The sequence below is a fragment of the Sylvia atricapilla genome, chromosome 2 (genome assembly GCF_009819655.1).
Source record: "Sylvia atricapilla isolate bSylAtr1 chromosome 2, bSylAtr1.pri, whole genome shotgun sequence".
Classification (NCBI taxonomy): Eukaryota; Metazoa; Chordata; class Aves; order Passeriformes; family Sylviidae; genus Sylvia; species Sylvia atricapilla.
In genome coordinates, this window is record NC_089141.1 from 85626560 (window position 1) to 85651107 (window position 24548).

The window sequence follows — 24548 nt, forward strand, 5'->3', positions numbered from 1 at the left end:
CTTAACACACAGGGCTACCCCACCGCCTCTCCTTCCTTGCCTGTCTCTTCTGAACAGTTTATGGCCATCCATTGCAGCTCTCTACTTGTGTGAGTTATGACACTGTGTTTCTGTGATGGCAACTCTGTAATGGTTTTCCTGCTGTGCTACAACTTCTAGTTCCTCCTGTTTGTTGTGCGTGCTGTGTGCGTAATGTAGATGTGCTTCAGTTGGTCTGTTGATTCTGCCACCTTTTCAGGGAAAAAGCCTTGATTTTTGCGTGACTGTTCTCAGGGACTTTTGTGGTTTCCAAAACACCAGTAAGCCATTCCAGTAACCCATTTTGCTGTCGTATGAATCTCCATCTCCAGCCTTCACTAAGACAGCAAACTGAAGGACTTTGGTAGCACGCTACCAAGGTAGCATGAGCCAGCCCTGTTAACTGCTGTCCAGAGATCCTTTTCTCCCTTTGAGACAGGTCTACCTTGTCTATTGCCAGCAGGTCTGCTGTTATGTAGACTAATGAATGACCAAAACCCCCAAAATTCTGCTGGGGACACCAGGCTCAGAGCCAGGTATTGATCTGCTGACTCTTCCTGTAGAAAGAAACCTAACAAAGCCTTTTGCATCAAAATAACTTTTGCTTAATCTGTGTTTCGTTTGTACCCTGAGTTCACAGCAAGGCAGGTAAGGACCAGCTGCAGTGGCAGCAGTACTGCAGCCTTGCTTTGCAAGTTCCCCTAAGGAATTTCTTTCCCTTTTTGTTTGCCACAGCTTGGTCTGTGAAAGCCTGTAGTGTGTTATTGAGGAGTGGTGAACATGTTTTGACTAGTTTTTGTGAGGCACTTGGTGTGTTCTTGAGTACTTGGTAAAAAGTCATTATTGGAGTACACACAGCCTCCATTTCCTTAATGCTGTTCTTTTCCGTAGATTAACCTATGAGCTGAATGTGTTGCATAATGGCTTTTCTGTCGTCTGGCCCTTTCACATAATAAACATGTTGGCCACAGGCTTTGGGAATGCAACTTATATACTACTCAGGTAGCAACAGAGAGGAAATGGCATTTATTTTGGTCCTTCTTTTGCTAAATAAATAAATAAATGGCTCTGTAATTGCTGAGATTGGGGAGTTGTTTTTACTGACTCTGGTATAGAAAGGGGTATTAGTACAGGCTTGAATTTCTGAGTTAAAACTCTTGCTGACAAAGCCGAAATAGTCTGAGGTCTGAAAATACTGCCTGATTATTTGAAAATAGTTGTGTGTACACGAAGCTGTTTACAGATCACTCGCTGGCCACCAGCCAATTCCTCAAGGACAAGGTGGTTTGGATTGTTTTCCCCCTTTCGCATCACAGATGTAACTGGGCAGGTTATTAGAAGATAAAAATGCTGGAAATAGTCTCCTGGTGTGAGTCTTTGTTTAATTAAAACACATTCAACTTTAGGCTAAATGTTCCTTGCAAGCAACTTGGTAAAATATTTCTGATTTTGTTCTTATGTGTGAGGTTACAGTATACGGCATGATCACTATTCTTTTCAAGAATGCTTCTTACTGTAGTCCTCCTGCAGCGTACTTTGTGGTCTACAACATGTATTTCAGTTTCAGCAGTTTCTGCCTGGCAAATTCTGGCTTCCTAGTGCATAGTGGCAAGGAGGTGTGATTAACTGAAATTGGCACTGATGGTGTTTGTAATGGCTAAAGGAAAGAGGATTGAAGAATAGAATATCCTGAGCTGGAAGGGACCCACAACTCCTGATGGAGTGTCTCCCTTCCGAAGGAGAAGTTGCAAAGCTCAAAACCATGCAATTCCAGCCCTTTTTGTTGTGTCGGGTGGCACTGGAGAAATACTAATAGTTGGACTGGAACTTATTTTTAATGTCTATATACCTATATGTGTATAAATAAATCTACTTTTAAGAGTTCATTAACTTCTTTAATGCTAATGTTCTGGAATTTTTTTAAGGCTGCCAATGTGAAATCTCTTGTTTCAACCATGTTGAAATAACATTCATTACATAGCTTGATTTCCTTGCTCTGCTCAGCTGTATTGTTCTGCTGGGAAGGTATATGTGGAAATAGTTCCCCTTCCTCTTGCCCCTCATAAATATTAAGCTAGCAGCTCCTCTCCGTGTTGTGTATTTAGCATCTTGTGATGCAGCTAGACAAAGGTGAGACTCTTGATGTGGGCAGCTGTACAAGGCAGTGTGTGTTGGGCTCCTCTGTGCTGTAGCAACCCCAAAAACACACCAAAAAGTGAAATAAAAAGCAGCAAAGACAATTGTTTCCCCTTTCCCCTTCCCACTATGTATTTTGCATTTACAATGAGGTTTTGTACCTTTCAAAACAATTGCCCTGTCCATTTAGCATTCTTGAAATAAAAGAAAAAGTTGATTTCCACTTATTACCCCTCCTTGCTGCTCTCCAGGAGGCTGCTGGACATTTCAGTATGGTGCCTCAGGCAGCCAGGACCTGAAGCAGCATAGCTGGACACTTGCTGTCTGTGACTGCTGGATGCTGCCCAGGAAGGGACACTGACCTCTCACTGCCTGGTGATGGTTGTCACCCATTTCTCCCAGCAGGTCTCTTTTGACAGTAGATGGAATGCAACAAGGCTGGTAGGGTGTGTGGGGGCTTTATTTTTTCCTTCTGTCATGGTGTACGACCTCTGACAATGTCCCCTACAAGAATGCAGGCTGCTTGCAACAGTGGTGGTGCATGGAGGGGCAGGGACTAACTAGGGTTTGATTATTACTTTTTCTTCCCCCAAAGAAAAGTACGTATTTTGTGGCACTTCCATGTATGCAGTGCCTAAATACTTAAATTAGTGGAGGACATCTCACCCCCTCTTTCTGGAGGCGTGTTCTCAGCACTGAGGTGGTTTCTCTACAAGTTGGTGGTGAGGGTGAGCAAAGGTAAATGGGTGCAGACTTGCCTGGGTATGCAGAGGGCCTTGGTCACAAGGTGTCACTTGCTCCTTTCAGTTGGAAAGCTCTGCTCATCCAGAGTGATGATTAAATGTCAATATGAATTCATTTAAAAAGCAGTCAAACAAAGAGAAGCAGCCCCAGGCTTTTTTCATCCAGGCTTATTTTGATGTCGCTCTGCAGAAGGGATGGAGAGACTCTGCCCTTTATCTGCCATCTCTCTCAGCTGCAGAGGCACCTGCATTGTTCTAAAGCCCCGTCCACTCATGTGGGAACCCTGGTAGATCAGTTTGGGCTGTGCTTGGTCTGAGGTGGGCACCTTTTGTGGTGTGTGATGTCTCTGAAGTGACTCTGGATGGTCGTGATGCTGTGTGACAGGCACACAGGGCTTGCTGTGGTCACTTGTGGTGGTTCCCTTCAACCTGAGTAACACAGCCCTTCCTGCGGGGACTTGTTATGGCCATGCCACCAAACTGGGCCAGCTGCTCCTTCAGGCAGTGGCCAGTAGTCCGTGGAAAGTGTTTTGTGGTCAAAGTGCCTGTCATGGTGTAAGATGAGAAATCAGTAGCAGTCTGTATCAACAGACCATGTAATTTTGTATCTACAAGTACATGTTTTATGATTTTGATCTGAATTCTTTTCTTGATGTCCTCTGTCTGGCTCATTTTTAATTATAGTTGCCAGAAAGAAATGGTTCTATTTAAAAGAGATCATTGCAGGACATCTATAGAGACAAATCGGTGTTAGGAGGGGTGTATTTAGTGACTGGTAGAGCCATTAAGGTAGGGTTAAGAACTGGTTTGAATGAGGACCAGTTGGTTTTAGCTGATGTTTCCAAAGGAAGCCAAATGTGCAGTAAGCCAACTGTGTCCTCATGGGAGGTATGCCCCTATTCTGATGTAATAATTTTATTTTGTTTTAGTTTGGGTTGGTGTGTGTGGTGGTTTTTTTGGTTTGGTTTGGTTTTTGTTGGTTTGTTTGTTTGTTTTGGTGTGTCTTTCAGTAGTGTGCTAACCAAATAATCTAGGAAGGTTTAAAACCAGAATAAAAAGTGCAAGGATTAATAAAGTCCTCTTTTTGGACAGCTGAGGGTGCAGACTCTATTATAAGGGAAAATGAGTGATGGTGGTTTCAGTAAAGGTCACTAAATCTGGACACAGCATGGTGGTGACAGGAAGAACGGGATGATGACTTTAAGGATGTCTCTTGAAGAGGGTATCTGCCAGGCTGGGGTCTCAAGCCAGTTAGCTCAAGTGTCCCTTTAGAAGAAACATCGAGTCTGGTGCAGGAAGGTGTGGCAGTCACCCACAGAGTAGCAAAGCTTGATCCAACACACAGCTGATGACTGAGGGCAGAGGGGCAACACTCAGCACAGTGTATCTTCCAAAAAATTTTCTACTGCCTTGTGTGAAAATGCATCGTAGCCTTGCTGTCAGTGTTCGTCAGCCTTTGCTGCTCGGTATTTGAGGAATGAGAAATAGGGAAATCTGTAGCCTTCACTTGGGAAGGGAATGTTTTGTGCCATTTGAGCCAGGAAACGTGTAGTCTGAAGGGATCCTAGTTGGCTGAATGGACTGCAGGTGACATGATGTGGTTGACGAAGAACCATCCATAGTCTTAAACTGCATAGCTGCACTCCTCTTACCCTCCCCCTTCCCCTGCATCCCCTTCTTTTGCTATCTTTTTTTAATCTATTGCCAGGTGAAGTGTTTCTGTGGCTGTGAACTGAAACCAGCATGAACATCAGGCCTCAGGCAAATCTTTCAAAGGTCCTTGGGGAATTGGTGTTGTTTTCCCGGTGAATTGTCAAGAGAACTGTCTGCCTTTGCAGTTCTCTTTGTCTTCTCCCATCAGACCAAAACATCTCCTTCTGAAGGGTGCACACTGTTGGGGAGCATGCTGGGAGTCAGCAGAGATGCCTCCTAACTGAGCTCTGCAACTGACCTGTTGTTTTCCTGGGAAAGTTAGACTGTGGCTTTCTGCCATGCTTTTCCCACCATCCTTTCTCCCCCCTCCCCTTTCTTTTCTTCCTATTTAGGCAATGAGCTGTTTGGGAGAAGGAAATGCCTCTGATAATGTATATCCAGCATCTTTCACAGTGGGAAAGCTACCACAGAACTAGGAATCAAAGTGAAAAAATCAGTGAATAGATCTCTCCTTTTTTCTTCCTAGTGGGAAACATCTTTTCACTCTGTCCCCAGAAGAACAAAACCGATAATAACTGTGTATCTTTCTGTGCATTATTTCACAGAATGCAGTACTGTGCATGAGTAAATTGTCATTATTATTTCAATAGGCAGCTAGTGAGCCTGTGGATATCAAAAGCAGGATAGAGGGTATGTTGTTTTCTGTTTTGCTTTCCAGGCATTTGATGTCAAGAGTTAGACAGAAGGAAAACACAAGAGCTCTGTCCTGTCTTTCACTTAAATGGTGACAGTCTTTGATAGCTCTGGTTGGTTTGGGTTTAGAAATCATCTGACAGAATGACGATGTCTTGTGTATTTCTGCAGTGATTTTCCATGTTTTTGTACTGAGTTTTTGGCGCCTCATTTTTATTCTAGAAGTAGTTCTCATGCCAGATGAAGTTTATCCTTTTTATTTACAAATTCATCTCCATTGGTGGAGCCTATGATTATTTACCTTACAGAATGCTGTATCAGTAGGAACAGCATAATTTTGGCTACAAATGCAGTTAGGTAGACTTTTTGTTAAGATCTCTTTATATTTAAGTTTTGGGTTTTGACTGGGGAGATTGTTTTCACTTTGTGCCATTCTTCTTTTTGCCTGTCAAAAATAGTTCTGTTTCCTCCAAAGCACTACTTAAGTTGCTTTTCACAGGGTAGATGTGGTCTTTTCAGGGAGTAGAAAGAAATGCCATGTAGAGTCCCAAGTTTTCACAGTGCAGAGTTGGTTGGTCTACAACTTTCTATGCTGGCAAGTGACAAAAAGAGCTGATGGTAAACATGACTTGGAATAATAAGTTATCATTTATTGCACTTGGGCGTGCAACCTAATAACAGAGTGTTGCTTCATGGCCTGTTGCCTCAGGCTGGTAGGAGTTAAGAGTCAACTGAATGAGAAGCGAAATGGAAAGTTAAGTTTGGCATGGGATCATTGTACAGCACTCACTTCTAAGAGGTGGTACTGTGGTGAATTTTCACTTGATGGCATGTCTAAACCTGGTCTGCTGCTTCTATGTGTATTGTGGCAACTGAAATTGGATTAGTAGGTTTTGGGTTTTTTTCCCAAATCAATCCCTCTTCTTTTTACAACTGTCAGCATAGAATACTGGGAGCTCGAAGAAATTTACCAAAGACTTAATTGTGTAGGGTGCAGAGGGTAATCCAAACTTGCAAGTCATGAGTCACAAATGGTGCATTCCTTCCCTAATGTGTGATGTTGCCCCATATGCTATGTCCATGCCATTTATCTGGGGAGCGAGCTTCTGGGAACAGTCTCACAGAGGCACCTTAATACGCAGGTCTGAAACTGTGTTAGTAGGAGAATTACATTACTGTGACATAAATATCTTGGATAATTGGGGAGAGGGGGAAGAGGTAGATTAGCTGATAGAATTTCTTTTGCACTTCATTTGCATAGTTCTGCGATAACATTTAAGGCACAAGAGAAAAAAAGCACCATGAAAAACAGCACATGACACCACTTGCCTTTGAACCTTTCTAAACTAAAAATTTTACAGTAATAATGTCTGCAAAGGAAGAAAGAGGCAAGAAGTAGGTGTATTAACTGACTTGGAGAGTGTGGGAAGGCTTGAAATTTATTATGTTCTGCAGATCTTGGCAGTCTACCATGGATTCCCCTTGTCCCCTCTGCTTTTTAACATGCATAAAGCCCACTGAGATGAGAAATAAACACCATATTTGTTATCAGACGTGACTAGGAATGTGCTTAAGTAGTGGATTCAGTTTAAGATCCAGTTAAATGCTGCAGCATTGCTGTGTTGATGAGAAGAACTACAGCTCTATGTAAATGAACTTGCAGCCATCTGCATGAGAAGGAATGGGACAAGATTTGAGGCTGGCAGTCTCAGTTCCATTTACTTGCTCATCCCAAGGCCATTTAAAAATGCAGTGGTACAAGTAGCACTCTTAAAAATATTCTTATGCTGCTTCCTTCGGAGGATAAACTAAGTGCTTTAATATGAATAGAACCATGAAATGAGGGAGAGAAAAGTGGGGAGAATGTGTAAGAAGCAAGAAGTAGTTCAGAAATTTTGATGAATAAAATCTTAATGTGGTCTAAATGAAGTGAATGTGTTGGTGGGCTCATTTCCATGGGGGTGAGCTGAGAGTGCTGATGTTTTCTTGTGGTTCCCATGCTGAAACCCAGTAAGAGGCAAACTCTCACTCCCAGGATGATGTAGCCTTTTCTACCTGTTGTTGCCACTATTTGAAGAAACCTCTGCAGCTTCCTCAGTCCATTGGCTCTGGAGACAGTCACCTTATGCTTAGCAAGATGCTTCTAGGTTGCTGTTGTCTTCATTGTATGTTTCATATCCACACAGCATTCTGGCTATGGGACAGTATCTTATGATCCTCCGCTTCTGATATTTGGCATCTAGCAATCTTTTCAAGAAACTGCTGTTTTCAGTTAGCATGGGTTGCATTTTGTAATATTGCAGAGCTTTTCAGATGTCCAGATGGTAATTGCCGACAATTTGCCTGGAGAGACAGAGCTGCAAGAACCTCTGCCTTGCCATGGGAATGGAGATCCCTGGATGCCCTGAGGGGCCGTGTGTCCACACTGCACTAAAGCAGAGAGGCCTCATTCTACATGAAAAATGTTATCCCAGTGGAGTGGTGTTGCTGAGATATGGTGTCTGGATGGAGCCTGCATTTGTGAAGTGCCCTGTGAGCAGAATTTGAATGAATTTTCATCCCAGGAGATAGAGTTCAGAGGGCTTCTGCCATCTATGATTTCTGCAGTTCTTTCTTCACCATTCTTTCTCCAACGTTGCAATTTTCTTATGACTCTTTTTAACACAGACAAATTTTTCCAAAGCAAAAGCTGGCTATGAAAATCTGACGATTGGTTTCCAAAATGGGAATGCTTAGCCATTTCATGCTGCAAGCAAAATTATACCAGCATGTTAATAGTTTGACAGGTCTGTTCTTGAACAGAACTGTTAAGCAGATAAGCAAACAAACAAATACACTGCTCATGCTTATATGCTGTGTTTGTGATGTTTGTTTTTTCCTGCCCTCTGAAAATATTTTTAATGAAAAGAGTGTGGCTTGAAAATGTCTTTTTACTTCCCTCATATAAATTAATGTCATGCAGGCCGTCCCTCCTCCTCCCCATATGTTGTACATTTTTAGATTGAGTGCTCCATACATTACAAAAAGGGTATTCGGAGTAATTTTAAACAGTATTCTGAAGTGACCAGGGTTTAAATTTGGTCTGGGATACTGGGCAGACCACACTTCCCACACTCTGCAGTTCCCTTGCTTTCAGTCCCTTAGGAGCGTTATGTAGAAGCTTTTCCCCTCCCAGAAGAAGCAAAGTGAAACATGAGCAGTGGCTGTGTTCTGCTGTAACTGGCCCCAGTTTTCATAGGGACGCTCTTGGAGGCACCAACAGGATCCCGTAAAGCTGCAGGGGAAGGATGGTAGGGCTGGTGCACATTAGTCATCCCGAGTGGGCCAGTCTTACCGGCAAGAACATTGACTTCAGAAAAGCTGTGAAGTCGAGCACTGGGAAATTTTAGGTGTCTCTCTGAAAATAGCAAGCCCACTAGTAGTTAGTAGATTTAAAAAGACAAATAGAGCAAAAATTCCATGAAAATGGCATCATGCTACTTTGCTCTTCTGCATGCCACATTTTCTGCATGAGTATGTTCTGCCACCATTTTAGCACCTCCACTTTGCTGCAGAGTGAATGGGGAACTGTATTTCACTGCTTTTTTTAAGGGAGTTTCTCTCCTCAGACCTCCTTAGTGTTGTGAGGGTTTTTTCCTCAAGAGATGTCTTTGTTTCTCCGTTATCTTTAGCATATTCTTTTTGTATCTAAAACTGTACTTCCCATGTCCTCGGACTTTCAAGTTCCTTCAACAAAGCTTTGGAAATTGGGGGCAGAGGTGGGAGTAGGTATTTTTCCACCTCAATGTAAGCCATTTCCCCCTCCTTCCTTGTGGGATAGTAAGTCTTGAGGAGAAGATCACAGGCTTTTGTCATAAGGCAGAGGGCCAGGGTGGGAAATTGGAGTTGGAAATCTCCTGGGCTTGCTGAAAGACTTTGGTTCAAGAAGTAGTAAGGTCAAGGTGAGGTCAGTGTTGGCTACTGCACACCTTAAGACCCCTAACTTGGTTTCAAAATCAAAAGCAGCTTGAGACCAAGCTGTAAAAAGAAATGCCTGCAGTAAAGTGAGTTTACAGAGCAAGCAAAAGCCTGAGCACAGTAATGTATTTATAGAAAGCACGTGGATTGGTTAGTAAGGGGGAGAGTGAAGCACAAGAAGAGTTGTGGAAGAAAGCTGAGGCAGTGAATTCTGCATTTCATCCTTTTGAATGCACCAGCAATGCCTGCCATTACCTTCATGGAGGGCATCATAAGGTGTGAAAGGGTCAGGATTTCTCTAAAGAGACTAGTGGTCTGGGGTGCTAATCTCAAAAGACCCTATAAAGAGATTAATATGTTAGTCCAGGCAAAAAAATACACTATTGATGTCCATCATATAGGTTTCTGCCTGGGAAACTTGGAAATTGGTGAGGAGAGAAACAGAGGAACTGTGACTTCAGTTAAATGTTGTATTGAGTTCTTATCATTATTTGCGATAAAAGTGGAGAAATTTAATGGGCATACCTAGTTGCTAGAGAGCTTGACTGATGTAGATAAGAACCTTTGGAGATGGTGCCTGGGAAAGTGATTGGGAGACTTGGCTGTTTGACTGGCTTAGGATAGACTGCTGAGTGTTACACTGCTGAGTGTTAAGTGGAGAGCTGGAAAACACCAATATTAGGACCGTTTCTAAGTGGCTGTTTGGGGAAAAAAAGTTCACAACAGCTAATTGATGTCTCTACCTCATGTAAACATACAAGTGAGAGAAAAAGGCTTTTGTTAGAAGTCAGCTGAGGTGAGTTACAGCCCACCAGGGCTGGAGGGGCCTGCCATGCTGCTTGCCTCCCAGCCCTGTGATCTGCATCCTGCTGGCTCCGCCTCTGTTTCCACTGCAGAACAAACCAGTTTAATTTCCTGGACTGCAATCCCCTGCCCCACCCCGCAGTTTGCTTTTTCTGTGTTAGCTTTCTGCCGTTTTAGTGATCTCAATCAGCTTATCATATGATACAATGAGTGCCAGAAGGAGCTCAGTGCTCCTGGTAGAAATATGTGACAGGAGGCTGGAAGGAGGCAGAGGAAGGAAGGGTAGGAGCTCCCTGCTGCAGGAGCTGGGATCTATTAAATCAGCTCCAGCTGTACTGAGAAACTGTACCCGTACCGTGGTGTAGCTGAAGGGAGATGACATCTTGTTCTTGTCTAGCCATTGTGAGACAAGCAAAGAGAGCTCTTGCAGGTCTGACGCATCCCTTGCAGAAACCTTACATTTTTTACTTGGGAAGACCAAACCAGTGAGAAATGTTCTTAAGCCCTAATCATGGGCTAACCATGCTTACCAAGTAAAACATGTAATACATCACCTAGATACTAGGCATTGGTTCATAAAAATAAAATATGCAACACATGGAATTTATTCTGACATGTTAATAAACTATCATTACTGACAATGAACTTTGCTAAAGTGCACAGAAGAGAAGCTGTGAATATAACCAGTTTGTACTTGATAATCATCATTTTAATGCGGAGAAAAGGAAATGGTACTCAAATTTGAAGAGGAACACTTTAAATTTGTTATTGTTGTTGCTGTTTTAGCCATCTAGAGTGTTTATAATATTTCCTAGGAAGTACCAGAAAAGTCCAGCATTGCTGGGGAAAACCTAGTGGCTGGAACTCTTGTCCAAGGGTTTTGCTTTGTGTAAGCTGAAGGGATGGGTGAGATGCTGGTGCTGACTGTTCTCTCTCTGTCTTACTCAGGGTCGCCATGTCAAAACGGGTCAGCTGGCTGCCATCAAGGTCATGGATGTTACTGAGGTGAGTAGAGGAACCTTCTGCTTTATTAGCAACGTGTAAAATTTAATAATGAGATGATGTAAGGCTTACCTCATATTTCTGCTGAAAGGCATGGTCCTTGCCTGTGAATATTTGCTCTCTGCTTGCAGGACCTGGCCTCTCCAGTCCATCTGCCTGAGATTTCTGTGTGCCTCTGTGCTGGGGCATTTGGTCTTCGCAAATTGCATTGTCCAGTCCCAGGGTATATGGGTGCATGTAGCACTCTCTTTGTGAAAATTTCTTAGAAGAGGGGAAAAAGTTGAGATTGCATGCTTCCCACTTCTTTCTCTGAAATGTATCATCTTGCTTTTACCAAAAAAGAAGTGTCTGCTTGACATAGAGGACAGCATTCTCCCTGGTACATCTGCAGCTTACAGAGGGTATATGTTTATTCAAAGGAATGAGTCCAATGTATTTCCAGGAAGCCTAAAAGCAGAAACATCTGCAGGAATGATGAGCAGGTTGCCAATAGAATTCAGCAATGTAAAGTAGTTGTAGTAACTGACCCATGGGGATTTACTGTGGAGCTTTAGATGGGAAAGAGGGGAAATTAACCCAGTCAAAGAAATAAAAAATATATGCCTGTATTTGAATCCTTGTGTGTCTTGCAGATTATGCTGTTCAAAAAGCAATCAGTTTAAATTAAGTCTTCAAAACAGATGAAGAAAAGCATGGGCTTCTCCCTGTTACTCTGTTTGTATTATATAGAGTTCCATTCACAAATTAACAGCTTCAAATTTCAAATTGAATGAGAACCTCCTGTGTGATATCTGCAAAGCTTGACTAATTCTGCCCTTCTGTAGGGAGGTTGTTCTTTTTCAAACTGTCATATTCTTCTGTGCTGCTCAGTTACACAGGGGGAATAATTACGTAATGCATGTACATTGTACAGAGCAAGGGGTCTTTGGCCAAGATGGTTATGGCAAGCAAAACTTCTGCAAGGATATTGCTGCAGAGTATTTTATAGCTTAGTGTGTGTATAGCTGCAACAAGTAAAAATGGCCTTGGACACGTCCCACCTGAGTGGTGGGGTGTAATGGGTAAACACACAGGAGAGGAGAAAAACAAGAGGCAGGGTTATGTCAACTGATAGGACTTCAGTCTTATCTCTGAATCTCTAGTGATCGATGGGCAGAGTGACTGCTGCTCTCTAACTTCAGCTGTTGTGTCTGCCAACAGCAAGGTATTCCTTTTTTGTCAGATGGCTTGATAAAATCAATTTTCAGCTAAAGTTTTTCAAAGGCTACCTTCATGAGGAGGCAGTGCTTTTTTTGGTGCAGTTAACAAGCAGAGAAACCAGAGAAGAATGAAGGTACATTGACACACTGAATGTTCTTTGTGCAGCAAATGTTTTCATTTGTGCAGCAGTTTTACACAGGGCAGCCTGCTGGACTGTGCATGACAATGGCTTCTTACTAAGATTGGCTCTTCTGAACGCTCCCTCTGTTTTTAATAGCATGTATTAATCACAAACAGTTGTAATAGAGAGGTTGCACAGAAAAAGGAAAACAGTTGAAAAATGCTGTCTATAGTATGGCTAAGCTCATATTGTGGGAGATAGCTTAGATTTTGAAACTTATTGTAATATTCATCTGGTTTTGAAAAGTGTGTTGTATATTGGCACTCTCTTATCTCATAAGTGCAATGGTTTTTTTAGGGGATGAAGGGTAGTCAGAGTGAGGAGTTTGGAGATGCATAGCCCCATGCAGGTCAAAAGCACTGTCATTCCTACCAGTGGAGCTCATGTGTTTTTGCTTCAAAGTAAAGAGCTCACAGACACTAAAAATGTGTAAATTTTTCCAAGTTGTACTAAATCGGCTCCACTTTTTAACACCAGGCATGGGTGATACTGTTGCATGTACCATTTTCTCAGTGGCAGATGTGGCTGTAGGATGTTCTAGTCCAGCCGTGCTTGCTGGTTCCTTGCCTGTTTCCCAGCACTTGTGCCAACACAGCTGCCTTGGGGCCAGGTGGTGGTCTGGAGCAGTGAATGGGCTCTGGTTCCAGTTTAAAATACCATTACTTCTCTCCCTGGTTATTTATAGCCTAGATGGTTTCATTGGGTTCAGCACATGATATTGCAAACTCTTGTGTAGTTGCTATGAAGAAGGTGGCATGAGACTGGAAAAAAGCCACTGCTGGTCATCAGGAAGAAGTGGCAGTAGCTTAAATTAATATTTCTGCCTGAGTTGGCCATAGCTTCAGTTCCTCAAGGGTTTGTTTCATGAACACCTCCTTTGCTGCAGAAAATGCAGGTCCATCCTGGTTTTAGCTCACAACTTATGGGGACGATGGGAGGAGAAAACATGGGGGCAGAGAGGGCAGTGACTGCCTCCCTTAGCACTGTTCCAGAAGAAATGCTGAGGGAACCACAGCCACAAATTCACCTCTTTGCCTGCTTTAAGAGCTACGGTTAGATGAACTGCTAATGGTAATATCCATGCCCATGGAGAAAGAGGCTTGAGAGGAAACTTTCACAAAACTGAAATTGTGGTTTTCTGATGAGTGGTTCCTTGAAGCTTTAGGTGATTTGTGCCTATGTGCGTATTTTACTGGCAGTGTTATGTCTTTCTGCTTAAATTCAAGTGGTGCCATGGGGGATATCTGATTATTCTGACTAACCTGAACTGAGAACAGACACAAGACTTCCTTTCTTCTGGGATACCTCTGATCCAGTGCTTGCTTTGCCAAATGCTTAACAAATTAGAAAACCTAATGTATTGGCATGCTCTGTGGGCACACCCCAGATTTTCGGTTTTCAAGGCCATGATTCTGCAATTCACACATTGCACAGGATCAGCGAAGTTATGTCAGTTCTGGGCTATAAAGCTTTGATCACTGAAACAGGAGGGATGTCAGAGTGAAGGCTTTCCTTAAAAAGTTTTGGTTGGCATGAAGAAAATGAGGGAGTATAACCTCTGACTAGAGGCACTGGAAGAAATATTACAACTCTGTAGTGCATATGGCACTGTGGAAATGCTCTTCATCCTTCTCATCTTTTCTTGTGGTTTTCTCTTTGGATTTTAATTTTGAAAAGAACGGTGGCAAGGATGAGAAAAGAGGAGGTGGGCTGAAGCCTATCAGCTTGATCTTTGAATAAATTATGACTAGTTTGTTCTGCTCCCTGAAATGTTGGGGATGTTGATGTACATAAAACTTCCCTGCCTCTTCTACTTTCCCCCTTTCTAAACAAATAAGGAAAATACTTAGAAGACTGGATCTTTACAGTTCTTTAGATCTACAGCCCTAGAGCAAGCACTAATGGAACTGTAAGACCTAAAGATCTGTAAGTTTTACTGCAGAATGGTGCACAGGTAGGTCTTTTTTTCACTTTTGGAGGGCAAAGCTTCAGTGCACGTAGGCTGAAAAAATTTCACTGGACCATAGAACAAACAAAACTAAAAAATCCACCAGTTTTCATCAATGAAAAGCTATTCTCATTCCTTACTGGAATGAGCCCAATGACCGTATAAGGGGAACAGTGCAGAGTATCAGCATATGTGCACTTTAAAAATTGTTTTACAAAATCTACACATATAGGATGAATCCCATGCAGCATGCTTTTTGTGAGGGAGCCATTATATAGTCTGTTGTTAATCTTGCTGTTGTAAGGTCTCTTCCTTCTGTGACATTGGTTTGGAGAAGTTGGTGTTCAATCCATGTTGATCCCTTCCACTCGATGACCATACTGTTAGGTTTCCATGATTGCAAAATTGCCATGGCTCCTAAGATTTGGCAGTCTCTGTTTAGTTAGACGAATCTGTTTTCTTGTGAAACAAATAGCATTTAAAACCTTAGCAAAGCTTACTTGGCAAATCTCCTGCATCAAAGCTGTTAACTTGCATTGCATTCTAAAGCTTGACTCTGCTTTAACTGCTTTGGAGCCTTTCCTTGCAGCTACATGGTTGTTTCCAGTGTCACTCCTGTGTTCTGCTTCCAGCAATGCTTTTCTCTTTGAAAAGTTTAGTGACTGATTTTGAGAGAAAAACACAATTGCTTCTCTTCTGTTTGTTATAACCCCTGACTCTGCTGCTTCTTCCTCCTACCTCTTCCCACACACACTCTTGGCATCCCTTGGGAAAGTTTTCCACATGCCTTTTTTAATAGCAGCATTTCTCAGCTCTTGTGCCCAGTGTTTCATGACTTGTCCAATCTAGTCTGTGTAAAATTATGCTAAGTAAACAACTGGATACTGTATCCTGCTGATTTATGAAAGAACTTGGACTGCTTTTAGTGCTTGCCTGTCTTGCTATTTCTTTGTGTGCCCTCTGCAGAAAAATTAGCAACCTCAGACCAAAGCCTCCAGGCCTGCAGAGAAACATGGCACATCTCCCATACCTAGACAGAAAAGGTTCCCTTTGCCATCTTCCTTACTCTGCTGACTGCTTATTTCTGCCAAAGTAGGAAAGTCACTTTGATTGTTGTGAGTCTGTATCTTATGGCCTGCATGGCAGTATAAACTACAATCGTTGGATAATGTGTCCATTTTCCATAGGAAATCTCAAAGCAGTCTCCAGAAAAACTGCAGATAAATAAAAATGTGGGTTCTCACATAAACTAGAAGACAAAATGAGGGAAAAATGAAATAATTAGCCAAACCAAGTTAGCCCTATTATGTATGTTCTTGCTTTCTCCATGAAAACTCAAAGACAATCCATGGATTTTCATTTGTTTAAAGGGGGTGGGGCAGAAGTTGATGGCTTACTCTGGAAAATTGGGAAATACAGATCGTTGTGGGCCTGTGCAACAGAACTGGGTCAATCCAGCCTCGAGAAGCTGAACAGGGGCCATCCTTTTAGTGCAGAGATATGAATGCAGTGCTTTACCTGGCTTTATCTGGCTTAGTGCAGCTGCCTGATAAAGTACTTATGTAGCAGTCCATGGCTGTACTTACTGTGAAGTTAGCCAAAGCAAACCTGAAGTCAACAGAGTTACCAAAAGCCTTTGCCCTTCCAGTGCTTCATAGGAGTAATTTCTTCTTAATGTGCATTGGGAAAAATGGATCAGGGACCTGAAAATCCAGATTGTTCCATGGAGAGTACTGGCATTCTACTTGCTTGTCCCTGAAATGAGAGATTGCTTGCTACTAGTCTGTGCAACATTTTACAGTCTTTGGTTAAACAGTTACCTGGCAAAATAAAGAATTGTTTTGTGGAAAAGAAATAAATAGGAAAGCTATTTACAACCTTGATAGCCTTGCTGTCCAGTTCTCCTGGAGCTAATTAACCTCTGATCTTTTAGAGGTTAGGGAAAAAACCAAAAGCCAAAAAATCCCAAACCAAAACAAAACCCCCAAACCAAACAAAAAGCTGCTGGGAACTATATATTGCAGTTCAGAGGAAAACAGAGCTGGACAGAGTGGTCCCTTGAGCTGTAACATCTGGTTTTGGAGAAGGTCAAAAAGAGCTACAATAGTTTTGCAGCCAGTAGAGCAGCCTTTTTTGAGCTGCTGAGCATTTGTATAATTGACTATTTCCTTCTTTAATTGAGATCCCTCACCTGTCTCCGCTGCATGCCCTCACCCAGCAGCTTGGCATGGTTCTTCCCTCTACTTTACCATGGACCTGATGCCAGGAGGTTCAGCCCTGGGTGCTGGCTGATGTCTGTGTGGGACCAAGCTCTGCTGCAGCTCCTAGCTGCCCGTTTCCTGCAAGACTCACCTGTGGGTCAGGCAGAGGTGGTTCTGTCCATGTTCAGGGCAAGGGCAGTGCATAGAGCCTTGCAGGGGTGCCAGACATGTCACAACACCACTGCCCTTGGGTGGCTGGGAAATTTCTTGGATTGCCAGCTCACTGTTCTAACAGAGCAGAATGGCATTTAACTATAAAGAGCCTTTTGTCCTTAAGAGGAGCAGTGACTTTATCTCCCAGTAAGGCAGATACATCTAACACCTGGTTTAAGTCAGAGCTGCAATTTCTGGACACAATCCAAGAAATTTCCTGGAGCAGTGCTGGCACCAGTTTGGGTAAAGGGCAAACTTCCACTTTCTTCATCTGATTACTCAGGTGGTTAGCAAGATTGTCAGGCTGGAGAAGGTTTTTTGGAAAGGGGAAGATGTCTGGTTTTATGCAGTTGCAAGGAGACTGAATAGGGAACTTCACAGGTGGTTTGAGATCAGGGCAAAAAGCTGTGGCTGTTACCCAGCAGCTTGGGAATTTATACGGCTGGAGAGAGCTGATGTTGAGCACCAAGGCTCTGCATGACTGTGTCCTTGTGAAGAGCAACTTCGTACTGATATTTTGTGTTTGAGGGAAAAATTGGCAAAGGAGAGAGAAGAAAATGGATGTAAAACATTCATACATGCTTGTTTCTCTGTCTGCTTATTTCAACATAAGTTTTCTCCTTATGCAAGGTTTCCACCTGAGAGGAAGACAGTTTGCATGCACAGCTTATAGTCCGTTTTCCTTGGGGGCATACCTCTCTATATGTTTTAACAAGCTTGTTTTGGAAACTTGACTGTTTCAAGGCTGAAATAAACAGCTATTTTCCTTTTGCCATGAAGATCCTCGAGGGCACCATTGCAGCATCTCTCAATAGCAATAGAGCTTTAGCTGTATAGGCTTCATGGTGCTCATTTAGTAGGATTCCTGTTGCATATCTCTTTCAGTTTAGGCTGGGCAGTGGCTTCATACTCAAAGTTGATTGTGGAACACAGTGTGAATAAAGTGTAGAGAGAGCAGTGTTGCCTCTGCCTTCTCCTCATCTGTATGCTTGTGTCTGATGTGCAAGGTTCTTGTCCTATCTAGCAGAAGATGTTTTACCAGTGCTCTGTAAATTGAAGTGTAGTTTAGATGACACAACCTGAAGTTATGGCCTCATAAAGGAAACTTTGCTGTAGTTTGGAGCATAAAATAATCTCCTTTATTTTGGGGAGACCGCTTTAAAATTCTGCTTTTACCTGGCTTTAAGAGAACCAGATAACACTCTGTTATAGCACAGCAGACGATGCTCAGGATATAATTCAGCTGTGGCACTGACATCTGTTATTGCTCATCAGTATGTGAGAGCACATGTTTAGTATTGGAGCATAATGGAAATGGCTACAGCTGACTTCTACAGGCAGAAGGGCAGGATTGCATATTAAGATTTCTCTGCAAGTCTTGAGCTCTTTGGACAAGTCTGGACTTGTTAAAACAATTCTTTCCTTTGGTTTGATGGTGCAGCTGCAGTGATACGCTGAGAAAGAAAGAGTAAATCATCTAGGTGAATTCATTGACGTCCATTACCATTCTTGGGCACTATATCTGTCCAGGTGGGCAGTTTTGATGCATTCAAGCTCTTAACACTGTGCCTAGTTTTCTTCAGTCATTAGGCTTGATACCTGCAATCATATGGAGTCCTGCTGTTAGCATTGACGAAGAGATCCCTAGTGACACATAATTTCATATGTATACAAATGACTGCTAGCATCAGTGTCCTGGACCTAATACTAACAGTGGCGAAGGCTCAATGTGGATAGCATGTGGATGCTTTCACAGCTGAGATATTTTACCTACTGGTCATGCCTGCTCTGACATGAATCTGAGCAGTAATAACCTGTGCAAATTGTAGTGATGGAGCATTTCTTCTGAGCTGAGAGGAGCGTTTGTGCAGGTGGCCTCAGTGCAGGTGATTTGCCACTGCCTTCCCCAGTGCTGAGCTCTGATTGTCTCAGCCGTCTAAGGAGGTTCGAGTTCAAATGGGAAACAAATGTTTTGTGTGCAGATAATAGCAAAAAGCACGGGGGCTGCATTTTATATAATTTCTATCAGACACAGAGCACAGCTCAGTTTACCCCCAGTGAGTCAGACATAATGTCTACTCAAGAATAACAAGGCAACCGTGTCAATACAGTGTTGGAGCATGTGTGCTCTTGCCAATTTGGGCAGATTGAAACCAATAAGGATTGTGACAGAGCGCTGTGCTTTCATTTTAGCAGGTTTCTAGGCTGATCTGGGGTCTGCTGAATGTCCTTCCTGTCTGCATAGGCAACCAAAAGATCCCAGGTCCAGTATAAGCTGCTATCTTTCAGAGATACACTTTAAAATCTGGCTTGGTCATTAGGATCAAAGTCAGGGGAATTAATTTTCTGTTTATATTAAAGGGGATATATCTGCTTGAAATGTAATCTCTCTTGACTGTGTTTAATTGTATTTTTATAAACTGCACCTGCCTTGTGGGTGCCTCCTGTTTTTGCTGCAGCATTCTTTATTTTTATCTTGACTTCCTAAGGAAATGAGGCTTCTTGGTGATACTGAGTGTGTCCTGCCTTCTTTTCCACCAAATAGCATTTGGGTCTGCTGGTTGACTTCAGCCAAGTTTAATGAGGAGGAGAAATTCCGGAGATACAAAGTCCTGACAAGTTATATGAAAACTGGCAGGCTGCATGGAGAAGGGAGGGGCTCAAATTTATAGCCTCTGCTTTGAAAATGGTAGGCAGACCTTAGCCACCTTCCATTATCAGTCAGCTGGCCACTGTTTTGCAGTAAATCATGAGAAGGTAGATCACTTAATTTTTATTTAAGGAAAAAGTTCTATGCAGTGTAGCACATGCAAACTACTTTCAAGCATTTTAAAATCTCTTCTGGTTCTTTCTTTAGTTTATGGGTCCACAAATCTAGTACTGCACATTTGAGATTATCCTGTGTGATCTCTCTCTCCCCTCCTTTCTTAAAGTGCCTATGTATATATAAAGGAAAAATAGCAATGTTACTCTCCAACATTTAATGAGACAAAAATGTTTTTACTAAGCCCCTTGACAGTGCTTCTTTTGCAAGGCACAGTTTGAATGATTGTGTATGGAGTTATTGGCTAAAATAAAGTCTTAAAGCCCAGCTCCCGAATCTAGAGATTATGGTAGCAAGTGCTAATGCTCAAGGACCTGGGAATTCATTGTACTGTAAGCTGGTTTGTAACCACAATAAACACAGCCCTTGTGCCTAAAGCGTTCTGCTTCCCCTGTGCCCAATCTCTTAAATATGCAATGGAAAGCACACAGCTGAGCTAGTGTTGAAAGAGCCTTGGACATGCTGTGCAAACTAGTTCAGTTGATCAGTGTAGGAGAAGGTTCTGTTTGTCTCCAGAGCCTGTGTCTCAAATCCTTTCCAACAAGGCTTCTGTGTACATACCTCTAGATAAAAAGTAGCCTCTCTGTCAGAAAACAGTAGATAAAGGGCAGACAATACTCTAAATAGATGTGCAAAGGTGTTGTCATTAAATTGCAAAGATTGGTGCTTCATAATAAACACACGGTTTAGTCTTGCTCACTCTTATTAAGACCCTGCTTCAAGCATGATTAGAGCAATGGGAGTCTGGCCACAGAGGCAGATTTTTTTTGTTGTGATGTTTACCTGTTGATTTTTTTTTTTGTGTCAGGCTTTATTTCTTGAACATTTTATCAGTGTTTTGTTCTGAAAGATGAATCTGTGAGAAGTGAACAAGCTAACAGCAGAAGTGCTACTGAACCTTTGCGGACAGCAAGCACGTGGGTGTTGTGTTTTGCCTCACATCCACCAGGTAAAGTGGTAGTTTCTTCACCTAGCGCATCAGTGGTGCAAAAGATGGAGGTGGTAGTTCCAATAGCCTTCTCTCTTTGGCACCTCGTTCTGTTAAGATGATGGGTACCTTCACAAGTGTCCCTCTCTCTGCCTAGTAGAGGGGTCAGTTCCAGAAGTGAGCTCAGCTTGGTGTATGAGGAGTTTCTGGAGTGTTTCTCTTCATCAAGAGTATTTTCCACTGTAGCACCTTCTTCCTGAACCGAGTTTTAATGTTTGATTCTAAATGTGGTAAGAACTAAGTGGAAATCCTAGTGTAAATTCTGCAGCCCACAGACCTTTGGATAACTATTACTGTCCTGGCTAAGCACCATGGCTCTGCCTGCAAGAGTAAGAAAGGAGAGCGTCCGTGATCGCTGAAAATAATTTTCTCATGTGGAATATTTTACCGAATGGAAATGTAATTGGGCAGAGAGAGCAGAGGCAGCAGGGAGAGAGAGCATCCTGGTGGCTGCTTGGCTCCCCCTGTGCTAACCTGTCCTCCTGGCCAGGGCTGCAGGCAGACAGGCAGCCCTGAGTCACTGCTGTGGAAACACTGATGCAAAGGCAGCATTATTACGGAAGGTTTTAGTTGTCTTTTACCTCAGCTCCCTTTTCACTAGTATTATTGGAATTGCCTCTCTTTGAGCGTATGGGACAAAAATCAGTTTTATAAATGAGTTTGTTTGCTTTCATTCTGAATTTGTCTTTCTGCTTCTCTTACTACACTCCTTTGCAGCAATTTTTAAAGTGTGAAACCTTGCATTGATTATAAAATTATATAGTCGCACTGATTTGTAGATCAGAGGGGAGTGCATGGTCAAACAAGTCTGCAGTCAAATTTGAGTCCCTGAGGGAGATATCTGTTCCTATGTCAGAATTGCTGCTGCTCCCCAATTGTGATTTAAAAGTTTGGGAGATGTACCTAGCCTAGTCTTGATTTGCAACACAAATTTTAAGAGTTTGCACTGATCATGTAAAAGTGAATGGATCAGCATGTAAATGCAAACTCAGTGCCTACAAATATAACAAACAAATGTGCCTACAAATGTAAACAAACTGTGTGTAAATTCAGGGAAAGATTTCTCTCACTGGCAGGAAAGAAAGGAGGAGTAGTTGCATTTTCTATTTGCAAATGTTCAGATGGCATCTTGTTGTGTTAACAGTGCTTCCTCCTGACATAGGTGTCTGTGGTCTTTCCTTCCCCCCTTACACCAGCATCTATCAGGTCCCATCCTGTGCTCCACTGGCAAGGGAAAAAAAAAATATATACACACACACACACATATATATATATATTTAAAAATACATAGATGAGCTTTCTACTGTTTTTGCCCTCGCTAAAGCTGGCCGAGGGGGTGGGTGAGAGGGGCCAGGCAGGATGAGTAGAAGTGGCAGCTTCTGGGAGCTGACCTGCACCCAGCATCTCCACAGGGTTACAGTTGTGAGGCTGCATGAGGAACCTGGAGCCATCCCTTTCCAGGGCAAATCCAGGAGGAAAGCTGGCTGCCACGCCTTTCCAACATCTTGGCTGCATCTTTCTCAGCCACCTGCAGTGACCACTGAGGGACTGTTTGCAGTGCTCCAACCTGCAGATTTAGGAATAAAGAACAGAGTGTAAAGGTCTTCTGCAGGGGTTCCCCTAGCCTCTGATTCTTCCCACTGTGCAACAGGCTATTTTTAGTCTGCTTGCTAGCCTTAGAAATTACTTCACTTTCTGCTTTGGATGATTTCCATAACATTCACTGGAATTATCCTGAATTCCAGTGTTCAGGATAGTAGCAGAGCAAAGAATCGCTGTGTGGCAAGCTCAATTCCAATGGCGGAGCCAGAAAACCTGGATGAGGTTTTGTGATGTGTTTTGAGGCTGAGGATGTGTGATGCCGGCTGCCTCTGACCTGGTGACCTGTGGGAGGCTGGCTTAGCTGAACTGCATTGTAGATCATGCCCCATGTTTGCAGGCAAAGAACCTCCTTAACCCTGACTTTTAACGGTGCTTTGGTTAGTGAATGGCAAAAGAAAACAACCCTTTAGTGGACTAATCCAGGTAGCCAGAGTAGATCTACCTCTGAAAGACATCTGTTTGCTTTAAATGAAGTCCAGAGTCAAAAGCCCAGCCTGCCCCTGCTGTGTGTGCTTGGATGGTACCCTTGCTAATTCGCTGAATGTCACCCATTCTCCCTCCACACAGTAGTTAGATATGATTTAAATTGGCAGTTTCTTTGTCTATAAAGTGCTCTTAAGCTATATAAGGTGTTAGAACTGACCTTGCTGTGGGAAACAGTGCTTAACATTGTTACATATGATGCATCTAATAATTTGCCACTCTGACATACCAAAAAAATCATAGAATCAAAGAACCACCAAGGTTGGAAGAGACCTACAAGATCATCCAGTCCAGCTGCTCACCTGCTACTATCACTGTAACCCCTAAAACAACTCACCCACATTACCCAGCATCCATACACTTGTTAGATACCTCCAGGGATGGTGACTCCACCACCTCCCTGGGCAACCAGTTCCAATGCCTCACCACCTGAACAGTGAAATTTCCTTTTTAATCTGAATATCCGCTGTCTCATCTTAAGGCCGTTTCCTCTGGTCTTCTCACTGAAAGCACAGCAGAAGAGATGGGCCCACACCTCACTACGTCTCCTTTCAGGCACTTGTAGAGAGCCATGAGGTCTCCCCTGAGCCTCCTTATTCCACTCCCTCATCTGTGTCTCATAGGACATGTTTTCTAGACCCTTCACAAGCCTTGTTGCCCTTCTCTGGATACACTTCAGCACCTCGATGCCCTTTTAATATATTTTATGTAGCTAGTTCTGTAATAAATGAATTTCATACAGCTGGTTGATAAAGCAGAAGAATACAATTCAGTGGGTTTGGGCAGTGTGTTGCAGTTTCATAGGAAAGGCCTGCATACTTAGCATCCCCGAGGCAGTGCTGGATCCAGAGGGTGATGAAGACTGACTGGCAGTTAATAAGAAATTTTCTTAGATAAAAATGAAGATGTTTCTTCTACTGGTTTTCTCTGCAGCTTGATAATGCATGGGTTGCATATACTTGTGGAAACTCACATACTCAGGAGCTGTATATTTGGTGAAGAGCAGAGATTGAGTCTATTGCTGTGGGTCAGTATAGATCAAAAAGTTGGAATTCAGTGTCTGAGAGGAAAAAAGACATTTAGTATCAAGCGTATATTCTTATGAATTTTCCATTTTTTTTTTTTTGTCTTGATTAAGAACCATTCTGGATAGATTGGTTCCTGTTTGGATTAGAGGTCTAATCCATGATGGTTTACAAAAATACCCATATTCATCAGCCTTTGGAGGACAAATGGCTACTTAGGGCATAGATAAACAATCACACATGGATAAACGCTGTGCTTAGTGTGGTTCCATGAGCTTTTCTGCGCTCCTTGAAACGTGGCCATCCTCACCTGGCATGCAGATGAGCAGTGCTATCTTGTGCTGCGTTTTTCTGCATTTTGCGTCCTGATTGCACTCAAAGCAAGTAAATGCGTGGTTGCTCTGCTTTTGGCCATCACTAGAGGGCTTCAGAGGGAGAAACCTGCTTGCCACCTACACGATGTTAGGAGCCGATAGTTTCTTCTGTAACCTGACGCACAGCGTTGGAGCAGAGATACTCGAGTTATGCTACTAGGAGCTTATTGGTGTTCAGCAGTTTTTTTGCATCTTTCATTCAGGGAACTTCCTTCATAATTTTTTTTTCCTTTTTCAGCTTATCTTTTAATTATCTTTACCAGATGAATGGTAAAACAGGTGTGAGGCAAGTAGGGGCTGGTGGGCAGCTGACACCATTTAAAGGATTTTGCAGAGCCCTGCACTTCGCTGAAGGGAAGCGACTGCAACGTGTAGGTTGTAGGTGTGCACGGGCATGTGCTCCAGGCCAGCACTGTGCAGAGGTGGCCAAAACTGGACTGTGACTGTTGCATGGATGTATACTCTGTGGTTCCTCAGAAAGGATGTCTGCTCATGAACCAGAA

The 24548-nt window shown here is 42.8% G+C and overlaps 1 protein-coding gene across 8 annotated transcripts in view; it reads left to right on the forward strand.

Annotated features, from left to right (window-relative positions):
• The window catches only part of MAP4K4 (mitogen-activated protein kinase kinase kinase kinase 4), a 162551-nt gene that overhangs the window by 65807 nt on the left and 72196 nt on the right, over positions 1-24548 (forward strand). For all 8 annotated transcript variants that reach the window (XM_066313672.1, XM_066313673.1, XM_066313674.1 and 5 more), the window contains exon 3: positions 10953-11009. In XM_066313672.1, coding sequence (XP_066169769.1) covers positions 10953-11009 — 57 coding nt within the window. The remainder of the gene's footprint in view (positions 1-10952; positions 11010-24548) is intronic.